Here is a 12,408-nt window from a genome sequence, read left to right as displayed (position 1 = left end):
ACAATTTCTATGCACTAAGCTTTGAATTAGTTATTGTTGACACTCTTAACTTTTATGGGTCTTTATATAAATTTCAATGTAACTTCCCTTGAAGATAGGGAGCTACACTACCAAATTGTATTAGTATGATAACTTGAAGGCATAAGAGCTTTTATTTAAACCCTTGAAATTGTTTTAGTGTGGAAATGATTAGTTATAGAACTATCAAAAGGCATTCATCAACAGGATACTAAAAACCACATGTACTGAGGAAAAAATAAGTATCTTCCAAATAAAACAAGGAGATATCCAGATGAAAGAGATGGAAAAAATATTCAAATTCATGTCTACACCATTTTAGTATCCATGCATAACAGCATGACTGCAAGCTTAGTTACGAGCCAAACATAAGAAAATAAGGCCGAATATTAATATTAAATAGCATGAAAAATAAATATTCAGTACAGGTAAATGAATCCATGATAGGGAGGCCAAAAATGCACTCAATGTTAAGTCCGGTGAAATCCTAACAAGGAAATGATATATACTGAAAGCAAATGTAAAGCATATTGAGATTGATTGCTCTTATCATTTGCAGACAGCTTTTGGTTATTACTTATCGATCCCGATCGGTAAGTATGTTGATAGGTATTTGTCTGTTTGTGTGTTTGTCTGTTAGACACTTTCGTATGTTACGCAATATCTCACGAAAGCGAGATTGACGCGATATCTCACGAAAGCAAGTATCTCGGACCAGAAGCCTATTGATTTTGGATAAATTATGTCGTATAATTAGCGAGTTATTAATTAAGTAGTGATGTGGAAGATCGATAAGTCGGCGGTCTCTGATCGCTATCTCGTTGTTATTATTCTTCAATTTAAGGATAGTATTGTTTAAATTAAGTAATCAATTAAACGAAAAAGAATCAAAATCTAAAAATGGTTTAAGAAGTCTTGTTCAATGCAAAGCGCATTCAAATTACATGCAAAGCTCTAGCCTCTAATAGTATGTTAATGCTCAATTGCTTATCACCCAACTTACTACATGAAAGCAGGGCTCCCTGTGGATACAATAAAACAAATATTTCATCAAATTTAAAGGAACGTGTTACATGGACACATCTGACAGCACTCAATCCCTGATTAGGTGAAAAATCTATTTGCAAAGCATGTCGTTCTTAGGATAGGATTTACATATTTATCCTGGCCCAGGAGGAGAGGAAAGTCGATAAGACGGCTTAACTATATGGCGAACCACGAACTCTCGTCCGGCTGCCATTCTATGTCGGATATGGGATTAGTTAGTTATTGGTTTTCGGAAGCATGGACTTCCTTGTTCTATTACTACCAAATACCGTACTTGTTTCTTACATTAAAGTATGATTCGACACCTTGCTAATTGATATCTACCATATGTACAATACTGGTAGATAAGACAATACTGATATACGTTCAGTAGAAACAATTAGCACGCCAGAGAGGCAAAATCACTCAATTAAATAAAAGTTTGCTACAATACCATAAGCAAACTTACAAAAAACTTGGCCTGAAGTACATATACGTACAACATACGTCACAAAAACTAATACATTTTGTCAGTGATGATTAAAAATGGCGTACTATCTTAATTAAACATTATCAGGATACCTTTTCTATATTCAGTCTTCTTAGTGCAACGGAACAAGGCTTCAGGACAACTCTATCATGTGTATACCACCATTGTATATCTCCATTCGATTTGCGGAAAGTTCCTGATAAACGTTCACTCGCAACCGATTCCTTTGGGTGGGAAAGAGACAATGTAGGCGGCATTGGCTGACTCCAGGGGGAGACTGGACGAGAAACTGCAAAGATAATATTGAAACTTATGTATGATACGAAAATATAGGAGAAATTTCAGATATCATGTCTTGCAGCCATAGTATATTCAAGTTCACTTCTATGGTTGGAGGGAAATAAATAAGTGCGATGGAAATCTCACTCCAAAATATGAGTGCAAAGATAGAATATAGCTCACCTAGTGTATTGTCCAAATGATCTTCAGAAAACCCAGATGTTGCCAATGGTGGTGTGTAGGTTCTATGAGCTGGGAAACAAAGAAAAAAATATTGAAAGTTTCATGTTGGCTGTTATTATTAATGATAACGATACGTTAATGCCGCAAGTGGTATCGGTACTTGTTTTGGGTATAGGAAATGAGGCATAAATAAAGAAGTCCATACATACGGCACACAATCTATTTTTGACAAATTAAAAATACTTAAAATGTGCATTATGGACAATAACATACGATATCTAACTTTTTTCTATGCCATTGTGCTGGAGGATCCATACTCATATAATGCAAGGATAAGGCCTTGCCACACTAACACAAATGTATTTCTGTAACAATCCATTACAATATACATTTAATAGTCAAGAGAGACTCACCTTGGCGGTTGATGAGCAAATCTTCTGAACGAGTAGGTGAAGATAGCGGTGGTGTATAAGTCCCTGGAGCTAAGATACAATATAAAAAATATATAGGCAAAGTAGTGGAGCAGCAAATCTAGAAAATCTCTTAATTACCAAATTTTAAAACCAGCATTAACTATTTCCGAAGAGGCGCAATCTACTTTAAAAACTAAAAATTAAACAAACACAAAAATACATCCAAGTATCGAAAGTATTATAACCCTAACCCTGAAAGAAAAAAATTTACCAAACTTTTTCATATGAGGTTATCAACAAACTAAAATCAGTTTTTATTTAAATTAAACAGCGACGCTCAAATATACAAACACGAAGGTTGTCTATCTGTGCAATTATGGTGAAAACCAAGATTGCTGAAAACACTGGCAGACAAGCAAAACAGAAGCGATCGAGAAATACAGAATTGAAAGTCAATTCAATTAGAACAGTGGTTCCCAAACTTTTTAGAGTTGGGACTATTTTTTTACCACAGCTTATGGCGACCCATTTAACTTTAATAAATTAATAAAAGATTGATGGAGGAAACAATTTTATTTTCTAAAATTGAATTTTCAGTGAAGCTAGTGAGAAAGATGAGCTTGTTTTTTGCTATTTTCCATAATAGACTTGACATTTATTTCAATTTCAGATAGTTTTAGACGTAGAAAATTAAAAAGTTGCAGTTTATTTCGAAATTTGCTTTGCCATCGATCCTAATAACCAGTATAATTGATCAAAGCTTTCTACATCTTTTCACGACCCACTGAGATTCTATTTGCGACCCATAGTATGGGAACTGCTGAATTAGAACATTGACATTTTTTGATAAATTTTCTGGTCTCATAACACGAAGAGGAAATTGGAACATAGTATAGTTATACCAATCTGGCGATTGAAATTTGGAAACTACTTATCCCTCTAGTTGTAAAAAGAAAATTTTTCACAGCAATAAAAATTTAACAAAACGATCCACCTGAGTCCAATAAATGTAATGCTGAATTTTGTCTGCTAAAAAATAACAAAAATCTGCGAACTATTGTAACTTCAGTAAATTTTAATTATCTGATCTTCTGCAACCCACCTCTTGCTTGCTTCGTCTTTTCCCCAAATACTGGTTCGAATCCTCCTTGCCACAAAGGTGTCGATGAAGACATTCCTCTAGGTTTCTGGTCGAATATCAAACCCATGTTCAACAACTTTTGCATCGTTCGATATATATTCTGCTCCCGCTCTACTTTGGACACTCTTTCCTGCGGATAAAAAGAACAAAAACACATTTGAAATAGGTTATGGCACAAGGAATTTAACTGTAGAATGAGTATTGTATAAAAGACGTATCATTAAACACAATTTCATATGACTATACTTTTACTTTTAACTGTTTTTGCACCTGACTATGCGGTTGCATCTAGGAGCTGAAAGCCCTTCTCGCCCAAAGTGCAATTAAAGATAAATTTAGTGAGACAAAATAAATAGATTTTCAAGTATAAGTGGCTTTTTGTCCCATAAAATAAAAGACTTTTTGTGAAACTGAAACTTGTGAAACTCGTGAAATTGAAAAATTTTTTACGCTCTCAAATAGACGGAGGGATTTAGGCATTAAACATATATATGTACTCACTGGTTCTTTGTATGGCAATGGTATATTGGAGAACTTTGTTATTGTAGGCATCTTCCTTGGTCTCCAATTTCCCATTCTCGCGTTGCGTTTACGATGGATAGATGAGGAACTATGGAGAACGTGTCGTTTGATTGCTGGTGAGACAGGCGAATTCAAATTCAACTGCTTTGAATTTGGAACATTTGACTTAGGACTCTGTCTACCAGTCTTTGGGTCTGGTGCTGCTTTTGAATACTCCAATTTAACTTCACCTTGATTGCTGTTGGCACCTTTGTTTGTTTCTTGTTGTTTTGGGTCAGATTTATCATTTGAACGACTTTGCTTTGAGTATTTATCAGTATCAGATACGGAAGGATTTTCAATCTCTCTTTTCTTGGCTTTATCTTTTCCTTTGTTTGATGAGTTAGAATTCTTCTTACTCTGGTTATTCCAGTTGTTGAACTTGGCAAGTTTGGTTGGCGTTGTTGACAATATAATCTCATCAACAACATCTTTAAGAGACTCTTCTTCTTTATCAATATCGTTGAAACAAGGAGGAACAAAATTGTCTTTTTCAGTAGAATTTCTTGTTGTTGGATTCAAACTAGTTGAAGGCGATAGCACATTGACTTTATCTTTTAAATCTACTTTTCTTTGTTTGTGAGTTTCGAATTCTGGCATTTCCTTGGTCATCTTTGTTGTGGATTTAGGCTTCTTTATTCTGTGTCCTTCACTTTTTGCTCTTCTTGAAGATACAGTAGGAATTCTATCTTGTGAAGAAGAACCGATTGATGGAATATCTGAGACAGATGAATAAAGCAATTTCGATTTGTCTTGCTCCATAGTATTTGTTTTATTGTCACCGTTGTTTGAATCATTATGTGAAGACGTTTGATCAGTGAAATTTTCTTTCTCTTTGCTTTTTTCAGAGTCAAGACAACTTGGTTCATCTGAACCGTGTTTCTCACTGATGTCTACTTTAGGTTGTGAATGGTCTTTCACATTGTCAATAGGTTTCTCTGTGTCATTAACAGTTGCTTTGATAATATCCGAACTAGTTGAAGTATTGTTTTCAGCACACAATGACCTCACAGTGGTTATTACGATGTCATTAGGTGAAGAGGAACTCACTGGTGCAGAAGCAGATGTTGCTTCAGTATATGTGAAATTATTGGAGTTATTCGAGTTAAAACTTGGGCTCGTGTTGTTATTTTCTATCAATCTTGCTGTTTGGTTCGAATTGGTTTTTGGCAACTCAGTGGACGACGCATCTTGTGAAGTTACTGTCACGATTTGATTTGAAGAAGTGATTGCTGTATTCGTGTCAGCATCGCTTGTCATTATAGACTCAGAATCGCTAATTTGCTCTTGTTTAATTAGTTTCGATGTATCAGGCGTCGAACCGGTGCTTCGTCTTGGGGATTTGATCAATTTCATTGTTTGAAATATTTCTTCTGTTTCATCCGAACTAGAGTCACACAACAGTGAATATTTAGCAGCAGGTTTTTTCGGTGTTATTTTTCCTGGAGATTCATCCTTTTTAACAAGTTTTCTGCGCTTTCTTATAATATCACTCCCGCCTATGTGAGCATGTACATTATAGCCAAGCTTAATTGGAGTTTTTCTTTTCACCTGATCTGTAGTTTCCTTCTTCATGCTTATCTTGCTTTGAGGGGTCGTTGTTTTACTTTCAATCTCTTGTGCAGTTTTATTGTCAACCTTGTCTTCAATGGTTTTCCTGCTTTTAATCACCTTTCTTCTTGTGAATAACAACTTTTTGCGGCGCGATTTGTACATATATGGTCTCTTAGTTTTCTTTCCAAGTCCTTTGTCGGCTTGCGACTCAATTTCCAAAGTATTTTGATTGTCAACATTTGCATTCTCTGCTTTATTTTCTTGTACAGAAATAAAATCTGGGCTTGCAATTATATCTTCAGACTTTTCTGGCTCATGATTGCCAGGATCGCATTTATCTACAGGGTTAATAGAAGACTTGATGTCACCCATAGAAGTTGCAACACTATCAATAGAAGATTCGATGTCATCCATAGAAGTTGCAACACTATCAGACAATTTTTCTGCATCTTTGGTCATCTCAGACTTTTGTTCTGTCTTTTCACTGGGAATACATTTTTCTTGTGAAGCAGACCTAGACAGGCTTACACTTGAAAGTTTCAACTCAGGAGTTCCATTTGGTGTAGATTCAAAATAATCACTGTTATTAAAATACATATTATCATATTCATCGCAACACGCTTCTTCAACTTCGAACGATTCACAAGTTGGTTCTGGCCGATGCGGAATTGTCTCGATGATGTCAAAGTCATCAATTGTGATTTCCTTATCTCCATTAGGTGGAGACACTTTAGATGACGCCGCGAAGTTCAATTGTGGTGATACTATCACATTTGTTGTTGAAGGAGACTCGTCAGCATTAGTCTCTGAAGCCATTTCCTTGGATGAAGAACCAGTTTTGTCATTTTGAACAATGGAAGCGTCCTCTATTATATTTTCACGTTTGTGAGAGTCCTTATCATTAGCATTACTAACGGACAATAAACCAGATTGAAAAAAGTTTTCGCCAGACTTTTTGTCATCAACCCCTTGTGACATTCTCATCCTTTTTGCCTTGATAACTTCTTCCAAAGATTCCGGTCTGATGTTAATCACTTCATTATTAGACGTAACCGAAAAATTAGTTCGCATTTCGTAAGAATTTAAACGAGGAAGCGACAATTTTGGAGAATCTCTTGCATTCAATTTTAAAGCAGTCGTGAAATTTTCAGTCTCATTGAAGACTGGATCATTTTCTGTGGCAAACTCAGCCAATTCTTTTTCTACTCCATTGTCAGATTCAGAATTTAATTCACTGTTTGCTTTGAGAGAAAATTCCATGGAAGTCTTTTTCACCGACTGTTCTATGTTTCTATCTTCTTGTGTTGAGTTATCAACCGTTTTATCTGATTCAGCTAGAATTCCTTCAATTTCTTCTGAAACTACTGAATTGTCTTTCTGTAGCTTTTCTGTATCAGCTTTTTCCTTATGAATTTCAGCAAGTCGATTCTTCTTTTCCTTGCTATTCTTCACAGCACTTTCAGCAGGATCACTTGATTCATTCTTTTCTGTTGCATCTTTGTTTCCATTCTCTGCAATGATCCCAGTGCTTGTTTTATTTCCTTTTATTTCCGCTTCACTGGTTTCGATCATTTTCCCAAGATTCTTCGATTGTTTATCCAAATTTTTATTTTTCATTCCAGCTACCATTATTGCAGATTTATTTTGTTCAGTGCCTTCATCTAATTCTTTCTCTTCAATTTCAGTTTCTTTTTTCATTGCAGTTCCCACAAATATTTCAGCAGATTTCTCTTGGTCATTATCTTCATTTACATTATTCAATTTCTGTTCATTTTCCAGAACAATTTCCACAAGTTCAGTTTCTTTATTTTCACTAATACTTTTCTTCTCGACAATATCTATTTCCTCATGCACAGACTTCGCATCTTTTTGAATTTTATTCATCACAAGATTCTCCTTTTCCAACTTTTCAAATGGTTCATCAAATTCAATGCTTCCTGCATTACTATCTTCATCAATGATCAGTTCGCCTTCACTCCAGTCTGAACTGAAATCATTTTCGTCTCCAAGTCCAGCTTTAAATATTGAAGCTGGACTTGCTGCGCTTTTTTTCGGCGAGAACTTTGATTTCTTCGGAGAAATATTGAGTTTTCTCACAGGAGAAGTTTCACTATCACTATTCCTCTGTCTTATTCTGTGCAAGGACTTGATTTTCTTGATTCTTTCAGGAGAAAGACACACACTGATAATGCTTCTCTTAGAACTACTGACAACTTTAGGAGACTTATTGATGGAGTCTTTCCCAACTTGTGCATCAGATACAATCACACTATCTGACTTAGAACTTTCAGACTGTTTGTCTTGCACTGCCAATTGCATTTTCGATATTTGATCATCAGCCATAGTGGTATTTTTGTGTTGTATATTTTTGGTTGCATATTTTAACTGATTATCATTGTCAGCAGATTTCCTCGACTCTACAGAACTGGAATCTGCTCTCTGCCGTTCTCCTACAGTTTTGTCAAAAGTCTGCAATTTTTCACTCACACACGTTGTAATCTTTTCAAGATTATGATCCAACTTAACATGAACAATATTCTCAGAACGAGAAATTGGCAATGGAGTTTCCTTAGAAATACATGGCTTCTCAGAAGTAAGAACCTCGGTTTGACTTTTCAATTCTATCGTAGAATTGAAATCTTTGCATGAGATCATTTCTTGCTTGTTACTTTCATCAGAAAAGCTTTTGTTACTGATTTTGGTAACAGAATTGTGTGACTTCGTAGGAGCGTTTTGTTCTTTATTTTTAAGAAACTGCTCATTGCTATCTTTGCCAGGCACTATTGTTACATTCTGAGTTGCAGCAAGATTCTTGTTTAAGGTATTAGGAAGTTCAGCAGTAGTAGCTTTGGGTTTCTCATTTGGGTTATTATTGATGTCTCCAATTTTGTCCCCTTCGCGACTTATTCCAGCAGAGTCTGACTTATTGGATGAATTGTCAGTGTGGTTGCCAGATTTGACCTCAACACATTCAGCGAGATCATCAGATTTTTCTGTAGTCGTAGTTGCTACATCTTTTGAACTATTTTCTACTTGAACTTCATTATTTTCAGAGTCCGGTTGTTTTCTGCCAACAGATAGGATTTGATCACCCTGATTCGCTTGACTTGTTGTGGATTCTTCGACCGCTGCTATTGCGGTGTTATGGATAACATCAAAATCATCAGAGCTGTTTATGACAACACAAGACTCTACCTCCACAATGACTCCATCTGTAGAATCAATTGTGACATTAGAAGCACTTATGATGTCAGTAGTACTTGAAAACAACGATTCTGACTGTTGTCCACTCTTATCTGATTCTGATAATTTGGCATCAGATTTATTATTCATTTGTGCTGAGTTTATAGTCTTTCCCTCAAAGACAGAGTCTCTGCATGTAATATCAGTCGAGGCAGAGAAATGCTCAACATTTTCCGGATTCAATATTGAAGCACATGATATTTGTTGTACAAAGTTGAACAATTCATTTGCCACAGATGAACCAGCTGGGGTGCTAGATTGCTTCTCAGTTTCGGGTGGCTTAACTTTTGATTGAAGCGTTTTTCGTGGGACTTCAATTTCTTTATCACTTGCAGTGGCAGGGGCGATCACTTTTTGAGCTGCAGACAAACTGGCTATGACATTGGTTTTCTTCTCCGTCTCAGATGGTAATTTTTTCGATGTAAGCAGTCCAAGTGCAACTTGTGTCTCCGACCCTTTCATAGGAGTTTCTTTCTTACTTGAAATAACAGTGATTTTTTGTTTCACAGGTGAACGTGCAATGATGCGAAATTTCTTTTCAGCTTCTGTTGGCATGTCTTTTGATTGTGGTGGTTTAAGTGGGACTTGGATTTTTGGCCCTTTCAGTGAAAGAATTTTTTTACTTGCAATCGCTGGGGCAATTACTTTTTGTGCTGCAGATGAACTGGCTATGGTGTTAGGTTTCTTCTGAATTTCCTTTTTAGTTGCAATGGCAGAGGTTCTTGTTTTCTTTATTGACAAATCCAATGCGGATGTCTGTATAATATCATTGGGTCGGTTCTCCAGTCTGCACAAAGTTTTCATCGAATAGTCCAATGGCTCATCACTGGGTTGCGGACTGTCGTGAGATAAGTCAATACACCCGGTTATATTAGTTGAGATAACGCTGATCTTATTGTGTTCTGTATTCTCACTCACAGAGTTAGCTGTTGTGGAAAGTGCAAAGCTGGTATGTTGTGGTAAAGAAACTGGTGCTTGTAGTACTTTCATGAGCTGAGTCGTTTTGAGTTTGTCTGTTACGGCTTTTGAAGAGGGAACCTTTGTCTTTGTTGCTTTTATTTGAGGAGGCAAAGGCAATGATGGGGTCGTCCAGGTCACATTTGTGTTACAATGAGTACTTGGCTTATTAGCAATAACTACAGAACGAACTCGCTGATTTGATTTTAAGACAGATGCTTTTTGTGAAGTTATTAGTGACCGAACATCATTCTGTTTCGATTGTATTGACATTCTTGCCCGTTGTGATTTAACAATGGTGTTTTTAGATGATGATGAAGTAACAATACCACTGCCGGCTGATGTTATATGACTACTTGTTGAAGTCATAATAGATTTAGCACTGGTTGAAGACTTCGCAACAGACATAGCCGGTGTTCTACTAGTAGCTGTTTCTCGGGTGAGATTGAGTGTTTTTGAAAACACAATTTGTGGTTCTGGAAGTTTGCTTGGGGTCTGATTTTGTCCTCTGAGCAGAGTGATAGGAGAGACAAGATGCATTTCCATAGGTGTAGATTGTGTACTTTTGAACCAACTCTCTAGAGAACAGCTGTCCAATTGTGGTGACTGACTTGAATCATCATTGGATGACGAGCGAGATTTCTTCTTTCTCGTCTTCTTAGGCGCTTTCTTTTTAGCTTTTTTACTTACAAGTTCTGTGGATATGTGTCGTGACCTCTGTTCTACTGCTTGAGCAGGAAGAGGACTACCAGTGAGGGGAGATGTTGAATGAGGCCGGTCATGCCCGGGTAAATTTGTTGGGCTACTCGCTCCCCCTTTCCATTCTGCCATAACCTTCGCTTTTGCGTTTGATACTGTTTCCCTATTAGTTTTAAGCTCTACATTCTTTGTTGTAGTACTCTTTTTTCTACTCTTCTGCGCGGGGATGGATATCATCTTTGTGAGAGGGGTTTTCACATTACATCCATACTTCTTTTTACGCTCACTGTCAAAGAGTTGCTCTGGACTTTTTAAGCTAGATGTTGTGGTGGGTGTGGTGGGTGTAGTAGTTCCTGGTTTAAGAGAATAGCAAGCAACAATTTTCGGCAAATTTTCCTCTTCAGAAAGTATTTTTGACACATTTTGAGGTTCATGCATCTTAGCTATGTTAGCTTTCTTCGGCTCAGTAGATTTCCGTGAATTCTTGGTAACACTTGGCGCTACACGATCACTGACAGGAAGAGATGACACCACTTTTACAGGTTTTGTAGATTCTGTGTTGGGAATTACAGAAGGTAAAATGATATCTCGAAGTGTTTCGGCGGAATAATGGATGATCTTCTGCTCTAACTTGTGACGATCAGGAGACTTATTCTTGTTCTTCAGTCTTTCCTGTTCTTTTCTCCAGATTTCCGGATCGCAGACCCAAAACGGTTCTTCATCTTCCTCATCATCCTGTTGATCATGCATGACTTGTGGTGATTGAATGAATTCAAAGAACTCTTCAGTGAACGCTGGTTTGGGAGATGGCGTGGTTGGTAACTTTTTACCAGTAGATGGTGAGTTTCTACCAATGATTGATATTTTTTTACCAGCACTTGGTCGCCTTTTCCCAATACTTTGTGGTAATTCAGGTTTTCTGAAAGTGCCAACACTGGTCGGGGCAGAATGGGTGGGTGTAATAAAGTTTTGTTGGGATTGGGAACCAGGTTTTATTGTAAGACTGGGATAAATATTGGATGCCAAAGTGTGACTACTGGTGCTGGTTTGTACAGGTTGGTTAATTGAACCAAAGTTAACTGCATAATCAAACTGTGAGCGGACAGTCTGGTTACCATTAGCGACAGACTGGAAGCTTCCATTGTGGGTGGAGACAGGTTGGTTAATGGTACCAGTTTGCATATACAATCCTTGGTTATTTAAATTCGGATGGTTTTGATTGGTAGCACCAGTTTGCGCAATCTGGTTGGCCAATGCACTTTGCATTGAAGACATTTGATTGGGCGTGGATTGGTAAGTAACAATGTTCTGAGACGTTGGGTACAATTGTCGCAAATCATCTAAACTTTTTAAGCCAATTATATCAGTGACGTCATTTCTCATTGATTCAAACGTGTATGGTTGCTTGGTGTTGGAAAGTTCGTCACTTGGTAGTGGTTGGAAACCACCAATCTGGTAAGGATGGTGTTGTTGGTATGAACTTGGTCTGCAACTGTTATTATTCATGTTCTGGTACTGTCCAGGTTGTTGGTTCTGTAAAACCATAATGGAATTTGTTACCCTGTTGTCTTATGGAGAAGGATACTTTACTACCAGTGGAAACAGCGAAGTCCCAGACTACAACTGCATAAACCGTCTATATGGAATTTTTATGCAAGTTGCAAGTTTGTGGTGCTTTTTTTCATTATCTTACCAAAAATTTAAGAGCACATTAGCACATGTTTTATTATAGGTGATTAGATATTTCTCATATTAGTTAAAAAGCACACAATTGAGTGTGATTTAGTGCATGTGATTACTCGGTTTTTATGAAATAGCAAACTTTTCTGTGCGTTGCACTTCAT

General features: G+C 36.9%; 1 protein-coding gene across 2 annotated transcripts in view; it reads right to left on the bottom strand.

Moving 5' to 3' along the window:
• Nucleotides 1-12,408, bottom strand: part of LOC120334029 (uncharacterized) — a 29,222-nt gene that overhangs the window by 6,341 nt on the left and 10,473 nt on the right. The window contains exons 2-7 of one of the 2 annotated variants that reach the window (XM_039401471.2): nucleotides 4,052-12,097; nucleotides 3,512-3,680; nucleotides 2,410-2,478; nucleotides 1,997-2,065; nucleotides 1,627-1,823; nucleotides 1,022-1,040 (exon numbers count right to left, since the gene is read on the bottom strand). In XM_039401471.2, the coding sequence (XP_039257405.2) occupies nucleotides 1,022-1,040; nucleotides 1,627-1,823; nucleotides 1,997-2,065; nucleotides 2,410-2,478; nucleotides 3,512-3,680; nucleotides 4,052-12,097 (8,569 nt within the window). The remainder of the gene's footprint in view (nucleotides 1-1,021; nucleotides 1,041-1,626; nucleotides 1,824-1,996; nucleotides 2,066-2,409; nucleotides 2,479-3,511; nucleotides 3,681-4,051; nucleotides 12,098-12,408) is intronic. The other variant, XM_039401472.2, reaches the window with a different exon arrangement.

Source organism: Styela clava, chromosome 15 (assembly GCF_964204865.1).
Source record: "Styela clava chromosome 15, kaStyClav1.hap1.2, whole genome shotgun sequence".
Classification (NCBI taxonomy): domain Eukaryota; kingdom Metazoa; phylum Chordata; class Ascidiacea; order Stolidobranchia; family Styelidae; genus Styela; species Styela clava.
Note: the sequence above shows the minus strand (reverse complement) of the source record. Positions and strands in the feature narration are given on the sequence as shown.